This window comes from Xiphophorus maculatus, chromosome 13, assembly GCF_002775205.1.
Source record: "Xiphophorus maculatus strain JP 163 A chromosome 13, X_maculatus-5.0-male, whole genome shotgun sequence".
Taxonomy (NCBI): domain Eukaryota; kingdom Metazoa; phylum Chordata; class Actinopteri; order Cyprinodontiformes; family Poeciliidae; genus Xiphophorus; species Xiphophorus maculatus.
The window spans coordinates 25,491,550-25,512,306 of NC_036455.1; the positions used below are offsets into that span (position 1 = coordinate 25,491,550).

Consider the following 20,757-nt stretch of genomic DNA (forward strand, 5'->3'; position numbering starts at 1 on the left):
CAAGCTACAGGGACACACACCTCCCGAAGACGGAATCTGTTCCCTACTGCTCACATTTAAAACAGCAGTCTTAATTATGCTTCCATGGCACAAATATGACTGGCTAATATCTTGATTTGGACTCCCTAGAGTATTACTGTCTATGAGGAAGCGCAGTTTAATCCTCCTCACACCTGTTATACGCTCAGCTGGAGAGAGTGCCATATGCCTTCTAACAGTCCAGTGGTGGTATGCTCCTTTTATTTGCATTGCCACAACTGTGTCTACCAAAAATAACTTATTTTCATCTAACCTTTATGAAAACTGCTGGTGCTTCAAGAAGTGAGTGGGTTGAGTCTAATGAGTCTTGAGATTTCTTCATAATTTTGCAGATAAAATAAGACTTTTGGCTGAGGGGGCCAGGAATGGCACAGAATGACTGTTCAGCAGGAGAAAACAGAGATAGATTTACTTCACAGTGGGAGGGACTGAATGATTTATGAGATACATACTTTAACATGTTAACCTGGGAAACCTATAGAGCATATAGGTTGCTTTTCATTGCTAATGAAAAGCAACCATCAGCCCAAGACTGTTTATCTGACAAATAGGAGTCAATAAAGGAGATTCTAACCATGTTTGAACTCTGCAGCTTACCCAGTTATGTGACGTAGACAAGCTCACCCCAAACACCCACAGACACACATTCCAGGACTGTTGATTGTTAGGCCTATTCTTTGTGTAAAATTTGACTCTCCATTCTAAAAATCTTCCAATAATGACAGACTGCATGATTCTGGAAGCATTGCCTCTCCAGCCATAATTACCCCCTGAAGCTACAGCATCTACCATGACTAATGCATGTTGACTCTGCTTTAATGAAGTGCTTTAAATGAAAGAGATGGTAGAAAATTCTCTTCCATGCATCCTAATGATGGATCCAATTGCTCACTGTGCCACTTCTTACTTTCACTGTCAAGCACTGTTCCTTTTGCAAAGACAACACACACAAGTGTGTGTGCGCACGTACACCCAGACACACGCACACATGCACGCCTACCCCACCATGCAAACACACACTCACAAAGACTTTCATGTCTGTGTAGCCTTGCTCCAAATACCACAGAGACATAAAATAAAAGTGTTTCCTACTGGCTGCACTAGGACTAGCTCCTAAACCTTTGAAGAAGAAGCAGTTTCATGTATTATTGTAAGTCAAGTTGCATCTTTGAATGTTAAAACTTTAAAAAATGAAAAAAAAAAACATTTAAAGCAGGAGGCCAGCTTTACATAACTATGTAAGGTTGGACATGCACTTTGATCAAAGGAAGTGTTCTACATCCTACAAGCTTTATTTAGTTAGGTTTATTTCCAGCTCTATTTTATAAAAGCACGACAAAAGAGGAGGAATAAAACACCTAATTTCTTTTGAGACAATGGCATACAACCATATGAAAAGCAGAAGAATATTTACTCAGAAGATTGATTACTGGAAGGAGAAACAGGTAAGTTGATTAGGGATGAAACTGTCGCAGGTGGGAGCTGCAACAACTGAGGAAAACTAATAGTAACAGATGACGGAACCAAAACAGCTACCAATAAGGAAACACAAAGATGAGCGTAAACTAAATAAGAGCACATCAATCTGCTCAAAATACAAACCTAACGTACAAAATAAACACATGAATAACAAGCAACAAATACTAGAAAAAAGACATGAAAGTGAAGACTGAGCAGGTCAGTGGGAATGGAATAGGAAATTAAAATTTAACACCATATAACCAAAAATGCTGGACCACACAACCTTCACTGCTTCTGCTTACACATTACATACCTGAGAGTGAGATTATTTCACTACTGTTCTGGCAGGTGGGATGATTATTAAAATCTCTGGAGTTTTGCATTTAAATACGAAGCTCCAGAAAACATCTGTTAATATAATTATTTTGATAGAATTTTTTATTAATTTAATTATGTCATGGCAGTTTATAAGATAAAATGGCCCAGTTCATATCCAATTATAAATTCAAATCTGTCCATAGTGATCAGGTCAATATCAGTTCAGTCCACTTCCATCCAATCGAAGCAGATTCAATGAAATCACTCCCGTAGAAACACAATACAGATTTGAACAACATGAGTATTAATGAGTAAAGTGTAAAGTTGTATATCTAAGGAAAGTAACAGAACACATGAAAAATGTGCTTTGATGCCATTCCCCGTCCTGATCATTGAGTGAAAGTAAAACAAAATTTCCAGCCCAACCAGGATTGGTATTAGGAGCCATCTTAGAGCTGTGAGGATTTCTGAAAACGTCAAAGTTTGAATAGATGCCAGCTAACAGTACCTACTGATAAAACATTCCTTAAATAACAAGTAACAGAGAACATATTTTTTTCAATGATTGTGCACAATTAAGTATAAATTAGTGCATATGTAGCAGCTGTGAATTAGCTAAATGCATTGAGAAGCAATGATAATGCCAGCAGTCCCATACGATTGTGCCAGAAAAGATGTAGGCTCCCACATACTCAGGTGTTCCTCACTCTGCAGAGGTCCATGCGTTCTCAAAGCGAACTCAATGTGAACTCATAGTGGACATCCACTGAACACTTTCACACAAAGATACATTTTTGTGACCGCTTATGCATACTCAGTAAACTGCTTGGCGGGAAACTGCGTTTTCTACCCAACTGTTTTTTCAGTGACACCAAGCTACGAGGTTGAAAATTAGTGTATCAGCCACCCTGCCACTTTGTGCTACACTAACGGGTGTGCAGTGACTGACTTGGTGGAGAAGAAACAGGGTCAGGCACCCAACTAGCTCTGTAAACTTGCTAGTAACCATTAGGATTGGGGGAAATCAAGGAATTTTTATAAGAAAAATGTGATTGCCACTTGAGTTCTTGCTTGACTAAGACATCTCAGCAGTGCACTGCCACTGTGGGTGGAGTCCACGTGGTTCACAGAATACGCACATTGCACAGGAATATGTGGGAACATTTAATATTAAAAACATTTTCTTTGTTTGAAAACAGAAGAATTGGAGTTATGAGTTCACACTAGGAAGCCTACCATGTTTTTTCTGTCAATATGTCTAAGGAAAAGCCTAGCAAAGTGGATTCCGTGAAACACTAAAACAATTAGAGAACAGACTAGCTCATTTTTTAAAATCTATTTGTTGTGATTTCAACAATCATTTGCCCAGGTATCATTTTTAGAGCTCATGCCATCTCCCAGGAATCATTCTATTCATGCACCTCTAGTTTGGAATTTCTTACAGCTTGTTCTATAGACAGACTCCGGGCAGAATGTTCTTCTTGTTTGGTGTTCCACAACTACTACATACAAATGCTGCTTTAGGAGAAACTTCCACTTGAGTTCTTGTAAAGCCTTAAATTTCCTGTCCAAAAATAACGTTGTTCTTGTTATAACCACATGTAATAAAAGAACACAGCTTCTATGTATGTCAAGTTCTTTGTTCTTGTATGGAGTGTTAAAATGTTTATTTGCATACAGCTAACCTTTAGCTTTAAATGAGCTTTTCTACAACTTTTTGTTGATAAAAATGTTTAATTTTCCTTATTTTCCAGCACACCCAATGATTGTTTGTGGGCTTTAAGTCTGTGCTCTATGTTTGATCATTTTTAGTTTCCTGTTTCCAACAACATGAGAATTTAAAGGGTTTTAGAAGCTAAGAAGAAGCTAATTCTTCAGTTGTATCAAACTCAGTTAACCTTTTCATCCTTTTAACTATTTCTTATTTTGTTGCCTGGCAATGTACATTAACTGTGATTGTATTCATGTATGTGTCGACTGAAAATGAAGCCCCTAGGTCTCTATCAATGGAAGCATGTGTTGTGTTGCTATCTTTCAGCCATGCAAATCATTAAACCCCCTGCAGATAGCTAGAGAATGAGCCCTAAATTGAATTTCCCAGACCCTGAGCCTCATTTTTCTCCAAACAAAGCTCCCTCACTCCCCCCTCCACACCACCCATCCTCCATCAGATAACACTTCTGTCAGTGAGTGCAGACACAGGATGGTTCATGTCCAGCTGACCTGCTGATTAAATAAAGGATTTTCAAAGGAAGACAAAAAAATGAAATAGAACCTGTACCCCACAAGTACTCCAGGGGGTTGCTGCCTTATCTGACAGGAGCAGGAGTGTGAAATACGGGGGGTTGACCTTGGCTAGGGTGGAAGGAGCATCCTGAGGACTTGACTCTGGAATGTCTTGCCTTAAGCAGCACAAATGTGAGAAATTCAACTGAATTAATGAACTGTAATGAAAGTTTGCCATTTTTGGATGAAAATGGTTTTAATGAGTGAAACACTGGAGCGCTCATAGAGGAGAAATTCTTACATTTTTACTCTGTTTTAGGTTTATAATGTTTTTTGAAGCTGCATGTGTCAGTCACTGAATTAATGTGAGTCATGTCATTGTCATGGAGCATATTAGATTTTGTATCATTGCTGTATGTCCTCACTCACTGACAGACAGGAGGGGTTTATAATCTTTGACCTGGTTGGGTTATGGAAGTCAATATGTGTCACCAGGATTTGAATTAAAAATGGCACTGAAATTTTAATGCATGTTTGCACTTACTCTTTCAGTGTTAAAATATATTCAGAATACATTTTTAACCTGAAAAAAATCATTGTCATTATTTCTGCATGGTTGGGATTTAATTTGTTAATTTAACTTCAAGCTAAAATATTCACATTGCTATTTCAAATTGAATGCATTTTCAATTGCTGTTTTCCAGTTTAACTTTTCAGTGTTAAAAAATATTTGGCATACAAAAAAATTCAACTTTTCAAAATTCAAACGCAACAATTTCAGCCCCCTCAAATTCAACTGGCTCATTTCACTGTCTGAAATTCTGCGTCTACATTCCAGAAATGTAGCTGCTTCCTCCATTCCCATGAACCATGAACATGTGTTGTACAACTTCCATGTTTTCCATCCCTTGATCAACACGTACTCTAGAAACAAATATGCAAATGATTTAAAGTTTGCACAATTATATAAAACAATGATATGCATGAATTAGAATTCTTTCTAACTGGATTTCTGTTTAACATTCAGCCAAACTATTAACAGTAGGAGACAAAAATTTGTCAGTCAGGGTGCTTATAAACACTACAGATTTGTTGAAAAAAAGTTGAAAAAATAGGGTGCTGCTACAGAAAAAAAATAGTTAGAATGGATAAACAGGGCAAGGTTTAATAAATAAATGGATGCAGAGTAAAAATATGGCATATTTGCTCTAAGGACAGACCAGGGATTTGTTATTGGCAGACTAGATGCAAAATAATTGTGATGTTATGTTATGTTAAATTTGATATCTGGTGATGTGAGTTTACTTAAATGTATGCAGCTTTACACACCAAACACTTCTATAATTAGTATGTCAATGAAGTGAACAAACTCAGGAATGTAAAAAACTACATTTTTACATTTTACATAAGGTCATTATCAGTTTGACAAAAAGATACTAGATTTGGTGCAAGTGGACCACTGATGTGGAGGGAAGAGGGGTTAAAATAACAAACTAACATGCTAACTGTGCATGTTCAATGATTAATAGTTACTTTAACCTGCGTACTAAATCAAGCCATAAGACAATGTTTGAAATTTTATGCGCGTAAAAATATTACATAAAAATAAAAGTGCTAAACTCACTGCTAATGTTAGCTCCCAGGACCGCCTGGGTGTTAGTTTTCCACTAGTATTAGCTTAGCTACACAAACTTGAAGCGTCACGTGACTACGAAACATGTGACTAAGGTTACGCTTGCACTGCATCCTAATTTGACCCAAATCTGATTTTTTGCCCTAAAACGAACTGTATGATCTTTTCAAGACAGTCTGAACAACACAGATTGGACCTATTCGAATGTGACGCAGACTACTGGGGCTACCTTCACACTGCAGGCCTTAATGCTCAATTCCAATTTTTTTTGTGAAATCAGATTTTTTTTTTGGCATGGTCGTGCACATTTCCAAACATATGTGGCTTGTATGTGATCTCCTGTGTGAACTACGAACAACCTAATAATGTCCCATATGTGCAATAGAGGGCGCAACAACGTCACACATAGAAAGCCTGCTCAGTGATTTGCTAACCGCCATAAAGAAGAAGTGCTCTGGGATTGCAGAAGTAAATGGGGATTCTAATGGTGGAGCATATCTTACCATTTTAAAGCACATTAACAACTTAATCATCATTATGGGCCATTATTATTATTATTGTTATTATTATTATTGTTGTTCTTCCTACTTGGGTGTATCAGGTTGTAGAATAGGGACATTTATCAATGACTTTCAGGTCAAATGAATATGACCTGGTCCTCCAGACACAAGTCACATTTGAAAAGATATCAGATGTAGAACCATATGTCCAAGTAGCCTGGGTTGCATTCAAAAAATCTGATCTATGTTGTTCAGACTGTCATGAAAAGATCAGAAAAGGATTATTTGAGTTGCATAATTGCCATCCATCCATCCATCCATCCATCCATCCATCCATCCATCCATCCATCCATCCATCCATCCATCCATTTTCTAACACCTTGTCCCTAGAGGGTTTGGGAGGGGTGCTGGTGCCTATCTCCAGGAATCGTTTTGGGCGAGAAGCCGGGTCACCCTGGACAGGTCACCAGTCCATCGCAGGAGTTGTAGAATTTCAATTGAGCCATTGGAATCCCAGGAGACTGAAAATATTGTGTTTGAATTTTGAAAGATTGAATTTTTTGTATATAAAATTTTTAAACACTGAAAAGTTAAACCAAAAAACAGTTACTGAAAATGTGACAACTTTAAAATAATAATGTAATTCCTTAGCTTGAAGTGAAAATAACAACTGAAATTTCAACCATATATAAATAATGACAATGAACTAAAAATGTATCTGAAATATATTTTAACACTCAAAAAGTAAGCACAAATATGCATTTATATTTCAGGGGCATTTTTAATTCAAATTCAGTTACACATGTTTACATCCATATTTCATCATGTGCTGTAATGATTCCTGTTTTTCTGTAACAGGTTTTAAACTGAGGAAGCGAAGGATCATCAATGAGCCAACAGATGGGACAGGAAATTGTCCTCATCTAGTGGAGGCCATACCGTGTGAAGACCCCAGCTGCTTCGAGTGGCTCGTGGTTAAACTGGAGGAATGTGTCCCTGACAATGAGATGGAGTGTGGTCCTGGTACGCAAATTCCCCAAGTCCAGTGTATCAACAGTGATGGTAAGTGAACATAATAAACTAGATTAGTGAAGCTAGTATTTAACATGGTTGAACTCTTTAGCAGATAATGTAAATCCAAATAGTTGCTCTCGAATGGCGGTTCATTGTAACAACCCTTTTTATCCTCACTGAAACCTTTCTACATTCTGTTAGCCAGGAATTTTTCAGATCTTTAAGCTCATTAAGACCTTCCAACCCCTGGCCCGACCAATCATCATTTGACACAGTAGCTTATGGCGAACACTAATTAGTTGTGAGAAGAATTATATGAATGAATGCATTTAAACAAACCCTATCTGGACAGCTGACACCCAGATACTGACATATTAAGCAATGGTCTTCAATTTGTGAAACAAGTAATCAAGTCAAACTGGTTATCACACTCAGATAAATGCAACTGTGTTTGACATTCTTGGAAGACAAAAGATGATGTCTGTTCTCCATTTGGACTTTATTGTTTCCAACTCCTCAGCCAGGAAAGTCGATATCATCTCATCTTGCAATTAATTTTCATATTTGATCATGTGTGATCAAACTGTAGTAAAAGAAAGAAAATTGAACATTGGCAAGGCAAAAAGTGATTAAAAATACTCAAAATATGCTTAGAACTTTGTGAAATTATATTTGTGAAATACAGTATTATTATTTTAACTGAACCTATAGTGCATAAATCAGTTTTGCATAATATCAAATTTATCAGAGGGACACAGTGGAGGAGTTTTAATAAGAGACTGTGTGACTCAAATAAAGGCATTTTTATGTGCATCAGTTTCAGAGAGAAAACCCCCCCATTAAATTCCCAAAAGTTTGATCGCTCACATGAACATAAAATGGTGCTCAAAGTGAGAGTTCATCTATGAAATTGACGGAAGATGGGACTTCCGGTTTAGCTGGCAAAGAAATGGTAGCATAGAGCAACAAGCTCCTGACCGTGTTATTAAAAATAATTTTCTATGACTCAGATTCACTTGGTGATGCAGGGCTAAAAATAATAATCAAGGACCATGCCCAAGAAAAGTAAGAAAAATGCAGCACAAAGAAAAAAACAAGAAAGTTTAGCTTAATGCAATGGCTGGTGAAGGTATGTAATTATTGGACTGAAAGCAAAATTTGGTCTCGATTAGTATTTAACCATATTTCTGACAATATTACTCATAGGATAGACATGACATTGTGTTGTAAAAACCTTCACTTTAGTGTCTACACAAATGGAAAAAAATGATATTTTGTAATATTTACCATTAACCATTTCAGACAAGCAAAATGGTGTTGCTCATCTGAAGGAATGGTATATATACTCTTGAAGAATTTGAATTAATATAAGTTAAATCTCATTTCCCTTTGGCATCAATAAAGTGTTTGTGAATTGAATTGAATTTGAACATTTTATTCTTTTTGTAGTTTTGTTGTAATATACAGATACATCTCATCATGTGGAAATTCAATATAATTTGTCACTCACTTTAGAAAGTTAAACTCCTATGGAATAGGTTCATTGCAGAGAATGACACTTCAACTTTTTGTTTCTTATCATTTTGATGATTATGGCTTACAGAAAATAAAAACTCAAAATTCAGATGCTGCTGTCATTGAATGGAGATCCAATCTAGTTGGACATGAACCTGGTGGCCAACCCCCATTTCTGTGCATCTTACTCCCCACAGACCTCATTAGCAGACCCTCATTCACACACACGCCCACGCACGCACACACACACACACACACACACACACACACACACACACACACACACACACACACACACACACACACACACACACAGCATCTCCGTTTCTCTTCACCTTACACGTCATTGGCTTCCAGTCCTGCCACCTTCAGAAGATGACTTGGCGTGTTTAAGAGGCGGCGAGGAGGGAGAGTACATAGAACTAGTAGACACGTTTGAAGATTGGACTGAACTGAACCAACTGAGGCTGAACATCTGAAAGGCTAGTAAGATAATTATTGACTTCAGCAGGAAGAAGGCATCTTCATGAAAGCTACAGATTATGGGGGAGGAAAAAGACATGGTGAAGGACTATACATACGGGCTGTCATGATTGACAACAGAGGACCCTGTGAATGTCTTACTAATATAATCTGAGTCAAGGACATGAGGTCAAATAATGCCAGACATGTACAGACATGTACAGTGGTCTCTTCTTCAATATTAAGGTGATTCTAAAAGGGAAAAACTCTTAGATTGTTAGAAAAAATTCTGATTTGTTATCCATCCATCCATTGTCCTCTGCTTATTCAATGCTTTGAGACATTCCTTATCGATTGGAGCCTTTCAGACCTCTGGATGAAGGAAAACTGCTTCACATGTCCTCATCCACATTATCTGTCGTTGTGTTCTATCTTGTGAGACGTACTCAGCTTTCTGTAAGAGGTGCAGAGGCTCCTTTATTACACTCTGAAGGATCAGACATCTTTTAAATTGAATTAGCATGGTCTGATCTGCACAGCTATCTTCAATTTACCGTCCCTTTCCTTCTCCATTATCTCTGAATGTGTGTGAGATCATTTATCATGATTGTGTCATCATTGTGTAAATAAGATCTAAGGCTGTCTTTTATACACTTTCATCACTAAAAATCCAGGAGGCTGTTTCCTTGTTGATGTCTGTGAACCTGCGGTCTTCATTCTAAACAACATAACACTTCATCCTCCACATTTGTTAGTTTAGGAGAACAGTATGTAACATAAGAAGGGTGTAGAAGTTTCCAAAAGTGTAACAGTTTTGCAATGTTTTTTAAATACTTAATATTTTCATACTTACATTAATACTGAAATCTAATATGTAAATAGGTCAGCAATAGCTGAAGTTTTGGTTGGAGAGAAACCACTCTGTGAATCCAGGCCAGCTCTATTGGGAATATGTGCTGTTTTTAATTATCAAGAACAAAAGCCATCCCGGAAGCCATCAATGTCACACAGACACTTCAATGTTTTCTATTAAATAAATTGAAAGTCTTTGATTAACCCTGTCAAAGTTATATGCATCTTTGATTGTCAGCTCTTCCTTTCTCCCACAGACATCATCTTATATAGCTGCTGTTAACTGGCCTGGTATTGATTCCTTGCCTCCTTCTGATGGAAATAGACCAAGTTTTCCCTGGGGTCCTTGTCATGTCATTGGATTCAGTGGTTGCGGATCTTCCAGCCACTCACAATGAGATTTTCAACAATAAGGCATTTCAGAGAAGGGATGAGTTACAATTCAATTTGATGAATGACGCAAAAAGAGTGAAGACAGCTGTTCAATGTAGATCAATACAGAACATATCAGCAGCTCAGCAGCTAGTCTCCTATTAATAGATGTGACCCATAAAATATTACAGAATAAACTGACACACATGCTTTCATGGCCATATCATCTTTTATATTTGGATAGTAATAAAGATTATTTCCTAAATCTAATGATATGTTTTTCCAAACCCCATAGTAAAAAAAAAAAATGGAAGCTTAAATGTTAATTTGATGATATTTAAAAAAATAATAATTTTAAATAACGAAAAAGAAATGCATGTTAAATAGAATTAGGTAGCAACTAAAATACATGTTTAATGATTGGGTCATCTGGTGTCCAGCAAGGTTTAAATATTTAAGTCTGGCCTCTAACAAGTTTGCAAGAACATCTATCATAGATTTGATCACATTGTGTAAGACAGCTATAAAGAGACAACAATATCTGGAGTCTCGCTTTTAATCAACGACACTTCCAAACAGAGAAATACGAACAGTATGATCTTATCTTCTCTTTATCTCACAACATTTCCGTTTCCCTAGCCTTCAAAATAAAAGCCTACATTATAGTATGACATAGTAAGGTCAGCTGCCAACACACAGTTTCCTGCTACAAAAGGCCTTCACTTTTTATAGCAGGAAACTTTGAGATACTGAGTGATCAAAGTGTGATAAAAGTATGGTTAGCAGGCACCATCCACCCATTGTTCACACACTGCCCCAAACATATAACCAGAGGCAACTGTCATGAAGGCCACTGGAGCTGCTGGCTCCAGTGGCCAGCACTGGAGCCAGCTGGCCACTGGAGCCAGCAAAAACCCCACCCAAAAAGTGGGGTTTTTGCCCATCCACTTTTTGGGTGGGCAAAAAGTGCTGCATTAGCTGGGACCTTCTTGGAATCATCAGTCACTTGTGCCCTTTGGGAGTTCACTGAGTCTGCTGGTCACCTTTTTTGCCTCTAAGTGTGTCGTAAAGGGGTGCATATGTTAAGCTGCCAGAAACATGCATAATGCTCCTCTGTGTACCCGAGTCCACAAGAAAAAGTCATTCAGAAACCTTGTCCGTGTTAAATGCTAGAATGCACCATCCCGTTTCTCTGTTGCTGGAATGAACACAACACAATGCTGCACTTTTCCTTCGCTCCAAATCTGAAATGATAGCAGAAAAAGCTGTTATTTTTCTGCCACTCTGTCACCACAGCCTCCAAGTCCCCCTTGAGTGAAACCCAGTAAAAGTGCATACTGTCTGGAAGCCAATAAAACTCTGTGCAGCCTCCCCAGCCAGCACACCTTCTTTGTCCAGACCAGAGGGGTCAGTGCGGTGAGAACAGATGGAGGAAGCTGCTGCAGAAACAGATGTGTAAAAAGGAAAGAAATCTCACCCAAGCCAAGCAACACCACCATGTTCTCCTTCAGCTCAGAGGGCTTACAGTTCCTGCAGACATCCAAAGACAACAGGCGATTGGCTTACGCAGCAACTGAAACTTTTAAGATTCATCCCCTAACTACTCCAATATGACATGCAACAGTGAACTTTGAGTTAGATAAAAACTACTTTAAAACTGGTTTACCCTGAAGAATCATGTGATTTGTGTCATGGCATGAGAAAACAAAACTCAGATTTGAAAGATGGATGCAATATCTTATCAGAGGTACAATAACCAAAAAAGCACCTTTAACTATAGAAAGAGAAAAGGACACCTGAATAGGATAGTACTGCCATTTCTTGTGTTTTAGTTAAGATGTCTACCAATCCTAGCTGACACTGCAAGTAGCTACAATTTGATGGTATGTAGGACATCAAATCTTTTTCATGCTGAACGAGTTCTTCAATCAAATCTAAACTCTTATTCTTGAGCGAGCAGCCAAGAACAACAATTTCCTCTCAATTTTTTGTTTTACAACATAAAAAAACCCCCCAAAACTTTGAAGCTGTTGCTTGCAACTTTCCACGTTGCAATAACAGTCCATTAGCAATTTTTGTATTTGTTCCAAAATGAAAACACTAAACTGATCGGATACTATCAGCCATCCAGCATACGTCCTGATGCTGACAATCTCCACTAATTTCCCATCATAAGTGGAGAATGATGGGAGAGTATCTGAAGTGGCAAATTCTCTTTGTAATATCTAAAACATGTTTGTGTTTTTTCATCCAGGTGAAAAAGTGGAGAAGCAGCTTTGCCGGGATGCCATTCTTCCAATGCCTACCATCTGTGAGGTGCCTTGCTCCAAGGACTGCGCTCTAAGCCCTTGGACTCCCTGGTCATTTTGCTCCCACACCTGCTCTGGAAAAAACACAGAGGGGAAGCAGACCCGAGTGCGTTCCATACTTGCTCATAACGCAGGAGAAGGTGGGAATTCCTCAGACCTCCATAGCAGAATTAAGACAGACCTCCATCACTGTAAAACCCCATAAGTTACAGAAATGGTTTAGAAAAACCAATTGCACAATTGAAGTTTTGGAACACAAACTATTTTATTTTATTTAATCACATGATAAGAGTCTAAAGAACCCAACACAATTATGGAAAGGTAGCTCAAATGCGTAATATTCATTTTATTTAGTATGTTGCAACTTAAACCATTAATTACGTTGGACTAAAATGCTGAATTTATTCATATTTATTTAAACATGTTACATGTTAATATCAAAATTAAGCTAAATTAACTGGAATGGATCATATTTAAACAACTTAGATCTCTTCTAGAGTTAGTCAGTAAAAAATGGGAAAACCGATTCCACAAAACTGAAACAGAAATCATGGCTACAGAAGCCATCGTCAAATATAAAAAATTGGTCTTTTAAAGCTGACGCCTTAAAGGTAGTTACATATTTGTACTTTTACTTAAATTGCTAAATACTTTTGAAACATTGTTTTAAGTATACATCAATACATTACAAAATGACACAAACCATATTCTTTTAGAAACAAATAGTTTAAATTGTCATGAATTATAAGCTATAGCTGTCATAAATAATAATATTTTTTTTTATTGATTATTATTTTACTTGTCCACAATACTCTGATAGATTGACATACACCTACTACAAATTCAAATATAGATGAACTGCAATGATGTCTGACATTGATCCATGCAAACAATAAGAATGCAAAACTATTTGAATAAATTCCAAAAATCGCCATACTTTACAGGATAGTTCAGATTCACAACATAGATTAGCCAAAAGAACACACAAGAAGTCTTTCCAACCTGAACCTCAAGCACAACATTAACTCCAGCAGGATCCTTCTCTCATCCACATCAGTTGCCAGATCAACTTTGCCTTCATATTGCTCCATTTAATCTTGAAGTGCCACACAGAGTGCAAAATTATTGATCAATAATATCCACGTCAGAAAGGCGAGAATAAATACACTCCATCAGCTACTGTTTACATTTTTAGTTGTTTTAAAACTTTATTCATTATGACCTTTTTTTAAATTCATATGGGCAATTTATTGTAATCCCCAAGTATAACATACCTTGCATGTTTTGAAAATGCCTGAAGAATATTCTCTACAGTAAATGCTGGTTGGTAATCCAGTAAAAATTGCAGTAGCGCTGGAGAATTAGCAGAAAACTCTGGATACTTTCTGCCTCATGACCAAAGGTGTGCATCATGTACTGATGAATAAGAGTGTCTTAAAAGTGTCTTACACTTTAACTACACCCAAAAATGCTATAGTTGGATAGGAAATGTTTCAAAAACATTTTTGGTCTTACATAACAATTCATTTTCAATTTAGATTATGACTAAACATTAATTTGAATGCTGCCAGAATTATAACTCAGCCTTTAAACTGTCCAAAATAAAAATACTCAAAATAAATGACAGGCAAATGTGTAATTAAGAGTAAATGAGTTAGGACATCAAATTGTTAGTTTTTGGATCTACTAAACTCAAGTTATAAAAGTTACTGTTAAAATTCAGCAGTAGTGAGTACAAACAACAAACGTCCTGCAGTAAGAACAGTGAACACACGAGGAAACTTAAAGAGCTGTAGTGGGATCACTGGAACATAACCTGATAACATCACAAAGACTGACACCAAAATAATAATGATAATCAGTATCTGCTTACACAGTTGATTGGTTTAAAACTACAGCCTGTTTCATAGTCCATAAAAAAAGTCCAACTTTCCTTTGGCCTAATAATGCATCAAAATCAAAACAGCCCATAAATAATCAAAACAATCATTAATTGTATTCTTTTTTTTATTTGTTTATTCTAATTTTTGGAATGGTCAACATTTTTTAGATTTCTTTAGGCATTTGGTTAGATCATATGGAGAGCTGATAGTCAACTTTATGCACATAACTCTATAAATAAACAAAACAATGCATAAATTATTTCTTGTATTTCATTATACAGTGACTGCTAAAGTTGTGGCATGGGTTTCTGTGATGCAGGGTAAGAATTTTCTTTTCCTAGAACTTAACTTATGGCTGTAGAAAAAAGAGATGGTGTGCTTTGGATATACACAGATTTTGTTTCTTTTGTTCAAGGTCCTTCACTACTGTCGCTGGTCCAGCCAGTATTTGGTATATTTATATTTGATGTTTTTAGGCACCAGATGTGATTTTTGTTTATGTTTTAGCTATCGAGTATTTTTCTGCCACAATAGATTCCCTTTTCTGGTAGAAATATGATCCTTTCAGTCCTCTTTACTCACTTCAAATCCAGAACTAACAGGTGAAAGCAGCTGATCACCAATGAAACCTCCACATCTACTAATTCTCTGGGTTTCTAGGCTCAGTGATATAACGTCTCTAAAGCAACACTGAGTGTCAACTATTTCTCATTCCAAAGCTCCGTAGAATGGTAGTAAACGGGATAATGGAAGAGCATTGTTGTGGTAATGTGCTGAAGGTAGCAGGTCAGAAAGGGAAGGAGCTTCTTAAAGAAACAAAGGTCAACTTCAAGGCTTCAAATTTCTAAGTCATGTATGATATATACAGAATTTTTATGACAGTTGAAAGTAACATAGTTACTTGATTGTGTCATAATGATTTTAATGTCAAAAGAGCACAAGCTGGGAAAATGCTGAGAGAGCAAACTGAAAGAGAGCAAACAGAGAGACGGAGAGAAGGAGATTTATTACCTCAGAGAGAACTGAACTAGATTCAAAGAAACTGCAAACCAAGGCGAAAATGACTAACACTCATATAAAAAAAAGAATCAAAATAAACTCAACAGAGCTCAAAAAATAATTACAGAAATCAGTTTAACACAAAGAATGAAATTCATTTTAAAAATGAATGAACCATTTTACACTTTTGATATTCAAAGTGAGCAAAGTCTGAACAGTCATCTTATTTCAGTTTCAAATCATTTGAAATGTGACAGAATTTTGCACAGGAGGAGGTTTGAAGAAGAAACATTTAATGTAAACTGTGGACTAAACATCCAGAATGAATTTCTTTCATAATAAGCAGTCGTTCAAATCTGCAGCATCAACATAGCCATTGTCTATAAAATTAACACTTAAAAAAACCCAGATACTTATGTTGAAATATGCTGTAAGAATTTTAGAACGAACTTTCAAAACAATGTCTTAGGTTATGACCGTTATGTGGCCTCAAAGACAATTTTCTTTCTCTGCCTGTGAAATCCAACAAATGTAAGATGACAAATGAATTGATATTAATAAAAGCAGACCAAGATCACTGTAGGGGTGCATGCTAAATGCATATGTATCTGTAGTTCTTTACTCTTATTTCTGCTCAATGTCAAATTAGAGTTAAAACAATACAAGTAAGCTTCAAACTCTCCTTCAGTTTTATCTTCTTCATCCTTTCATATTCAGATGTATACATGCTGCCAAAAAGAATGAAACCAGGTATTTTTGTATGTAGTTCTACCAAATCTAATATTGCTCTTTGTTGTTGTTGTATTTCAGGAGGACTCCAGTGTCCCAATGTCAGTGCACTGCAAGAGACGAGGAACTGCAATGAGCATCCATGCACTGTGTATCATTGGCAAACGGGTTCCTGGGGGCAATGCATCGAGGACTCTTCAGGTCCGAACACTAACACGTCTTTGGGGAGAACGCGCGGCGATGACATCTCATGCTCAGTGGGAATGCAAACCCGGAAAGTCATTTGTGTCCGGGTCAATGTGGGCCAAGTTCCTCCTAAAAAGTAAGATTTCTCATCATTCATAAGAAATACGGCAGGTGACAAAATAAGTCTGCGATGGACTGGTGACCTGTTCAAGGTGACCAGCGTCTTGACCTTTGACTGCTGGAGATAGACATCAGCACCTCTCATACCTCAGAGATAAGTGTATAAGATAATGGATGGATGGACAAAATAAGTAGCTTTCAGTAAAAAGAAACATGTTTGCTCTGTTAGAGATGTATTTTTTGTCAAACTTAAATGCTTCAGATCATCAAACACACTTTAATATCAGACAAAGATAACCTGAGTCTGTGCAAAAGTAATTTTCAAATGTTGTTTATAGATAAAAGAATGACAAAAAAGGGAAAATACATCTAAAGCTTTTTAGATGCAAGTTTTATGTTTTATTTTATTTCAAAGCTTGCATCTAAAATGATGCAAGCTTTGAAAGCTTTGAAAGCTTGCATCTTTCAGAGAGTATCCGTCCAGACACTGTAAGGCTGTGCCTGCTTCCCTGCAAAAGAGACTACTATTTTCATAGCAGACAAAACTCAAAAAGTCAACTGTTTTAAGCATATCAAGATTTTTCATCGTTTTCCAATGGTGTGAATTCATTCAATCTGGAGAGACTCAGACGGAGATAAGAAGGCAATTAGAAGAGTTTATTGACAAACAGAATTTAAAGTCTTTGGCGCTCGGGCCCCGGCTGGGGATAACGGTTATTGCAGCGTTAGCGATAGGCTTCAGATGAGCATCCCCGATGCTGTTAGGAACGTCATCCCCCAGGGCCCGGCACTGGTGGTGGAGGTTGAAGAAGGGTGCGGGCCTCAGGACCGGGCGAATGGAGGAGAAGGGGTGGTGGTGGGTTGAGCTCGGCTGGAGAGCGAAGGACACCATAAATGAAGGTCCTTATTAGCTGGGACTTGGTCGATGATTGGACGTGACGTGGCTTGGTCCGGCGTTGATAGGTCGATGATTGTGGGCAGGTCGCTTCAATTAACGGGTCCCGGTGGGGATAAAAGAGTCTTCCAGTTTGAATTTGCGCCTAGGCTTCATTTGACATTGGGGCTAACTGGTGTTAGTTGAAAGTTCCAATGTCTGGTTTGATTATGTTCAGCTTTTGTTTGCACATGAAACAAATATATTCATAAATACATGTTTTTATAATGTGAGGACTTATTTTATTTAAATGAAAGAACAGCTTTGGTTTGCTGCCATACTTTGCATATTTCTCATTTTGCTGTGTAGTCTAAAGGTTAGTGTGTTTGGTAGCTGTTTGCTGATAGACAGATGAGCTGCTGAGCTTTTCGCCAACTGTTTTAAGCATCTGCTTCTCTTTCCCTTCCTGGAGGCAACTGCTGGGAACATGAATTATCTGTTTATTTATTCAACACAACAGTAACATTATTCTGGCAGCCGAGCCACATTATTCAGGCGAGCCCTCCCAGCACCCATGCTGTGTATGGAAACTCATCTGGCTTTTTATGCCTGTGCTGACTCCTAAATCGAACAGGACACACTGCTTACTGAGTTTGCTGCCTTGGGACACACTTACACATTAATAGAAAGATGAAGAGCTGCTTTTACTGAGAGCCCTAACTGCTGCCCACATGAGGGGCACTGCTACCTGCAAACATCAGACAGTAGAACATATTTATGCATGTGACAGTGGTTTTATCAATGTTTTCTATTTGGCTTGCAGAATATTAGTTTAAAAAAATAATAATTTATACTTATTGTGATGCTTGACATAATTCAGTAAATCTTGGGTTCGCCCAATTTTTACAGGCTCTTGGTGTATCTGAACTAGTCACAGCAATTCTACTCTTCCAGGTGTCCAGAGAGTCTCCGTCCAGACACTGTAAGGCCGTGCCTGCTTCCCTGCAAAAGAGACTGTACTGTCACCCCATACAGCGACTGGAGCCTCTGCCCCCCGGCGTGTCAAACGGGTAACTAAAGCGCACATTAAAGTTCTTTACAAGATGCAGCATGAGCCACATTGAGGCGTGTCATGACAAGGAGTTTGATCAGGTGTAATGAAGCATACTCTAATAAACAGCTGCTGCAACTTGTGCTGTAGGTGATGTAAATTATTATTTACAATTAGGCATTTGTAAATAATGCCTATTTGTAAATTATTACAAATAGGCATAATAACAAAACAAACACTTGTCCCTTTATCAACACATTCTTTTAATATAATGTTCCTCCTTGTACTGAACCTTGTCTTTTGTCTAAATCTTAACATGTGTTTCACAGTAGCATAATGCTACGCATTCCTCACTCCCCATGCACTTAACGCACAATCAGTTTATAAGAGCTGTGCTGCCCTTTAATCCATCAGGCTTCTATAAATAGCTCTGCATCATGAATGCCCACACCCCTGTTGGTTTATTAACTGTGATGTGATACAGTAAACATGCAGATAACAGAAAGGCATTCATTTCCTATAACATGGCAAAAGGTAGGTGGCACCTTGTAGGTACTGAATCAACCATGGACATCTTTATCTGTAGGCAAAACGATGCAGTCAGTCCAAAAGTGTCTGCAGAACTGTGGAATCATGGTGTCCCAGGGCAGGTATGATGGTTAAATAACCAAACATGAGAATTGTGTCTGAACTTCTCAGTCAGTTAAAAATGCAGCACAGTTCAGTTCCTTTACAAAATGAACTGCATATTTTTTATATCCTGATTCACACTGTAAATTCATTTCCACTGTGAAATCAAGTTATTTATATAAAAAGCAAATATGAAGTCAGAGAAGCTATTGAAGAATGTAGACTGTAGACAATCTGCTTTACTTATGTCTATGCAATTTTTATGCTAATGGTACGCTTTTGCATTTTTCACCCTTATTAAAGATTTAAGCTAAAATGCTACAAAGTATGTTGTTTACATAAAGTGTTCTTCTGTGGTTCTCTTCAGGTGAAAAGACTAAGAGTAAGCAGTACAGGAAGCGGATGATCATTCAGTTACCAGCTAATGGAGGACAGGACTGTCCTGAGATTCTGAGTCAGGAAAGAGAGTGTGAAGCACCATCTGTCTGTCATGGCTACAGGTATATACTCCGACTTATCAACATTACTTATGTCACATTTGTGATTATCTAGTGGTCTCCAACTTAGCCTTTGAGATATGCTGCAACCCTGCTCTATCACACCTGAGTCAAATGAATGTCTTGTTTCTAGGCCTTAGATCAGGGGTGTCAAACTCCAGTCCTCAAGGGCCGGTGTGCTGCAACTTTTAGATGTGTCTCTGCTGCACCACATATGAATAGAATAATTAGGTCATTAGCAAGGCTCTGGAGAACTGATCTACACAAGGAGGAGGAAATTAAGCCATTTCATTCCAACATTTTGTACCAGTGGATCCAAAACCTGCAGGACTCTAGATCTCAAGGACTACAATTGAAAACACCTTTTTATACTGAGAAATGATTTACCTACCTACTTAATCACCTACCTTAGTATTGTGGTGGTGCCCAGATTAACTCACTCAACAGTAGATATTATCTTCCAATCAGAGTTTTTGCAGAATAACTTTACTCTGCTATACCCCAAAAGGGGTTAACTCTATAATACAATACTGTTTATTTTTCACTGTAAATGTCATTTTAAAATGTAGAAAACATTTTTGATTGTTTAAATCATATCATAGTAAATCTAAAGACAAAGAAGACACTTGATTTTCACATTGCTGGGAGCCAACAAGACAAAGCTACAGTCACATGAAAATCTCTTTCTATTTATTCTCTCACCGCAGATTTTTAGTGAAATTGTTACCAATTTTAGTCATATACCTTACATACAAGTATTAAATGAAATGCTTGACATTATGGTGAAGTGAGCTCAGACAGTGCAAATTAAATCAGAACCAAAAAGAGTGGCTCTACAGGTTCAGTGTTCCAGTCCAACTTCACCCAGATCTTAAGTATTGTTAACGGGGCTCTCGGATGGATTGTAAAGGTGCAGGATAATAACCACTCCAGGAGGGAATAATGTTAATCCTTCTTTAATGAAGATAACCGAACAGGAGTACAGATGGGTGGTTTCGGTGTTCTAACGCCGATGCAGATGAACTTTATACGTCCACACCAGAGTCAACGAGCATCCAACAGCAAAACAGTCCCACCACCAAAACAT

General features: G+C 37.6%; 1 protein-coding gene across 1 annotated transcript in view; it reads left to right on the top strand.

The window, feature by feature from the left end:
* Positions 1–20,757, top strand: part of thsd7a (thrombospondin type 1 domain containing 7A) — an 86,339-nt gene that overhangs the window by 36,388 nt on the left and 29,194 nt on the right. Inside the window, exons 6-10 of the mRNA XM_023345187.1 lie at positions 7,036–7,239; positions 12,647–12,841; positions 16,394–16,634; positions 18,447–18,562; positions 19,541–19,673. Of these exons, the coding sequence (XP_023200955.1) occupies positions 7,036–7,239; positions 12,647–12,841; positions 16,394–16,634; positions 18,447–18,562; positions 19,541–19,673 (889 nt within the window). The remainder of the gene's footprint in view (positions 1–7,035; positions 7,240–12,646; positions 12,842–16,393; positions 16,635–18,446; positions 18,563–19,540; positions 19,674–20,757) is intronic.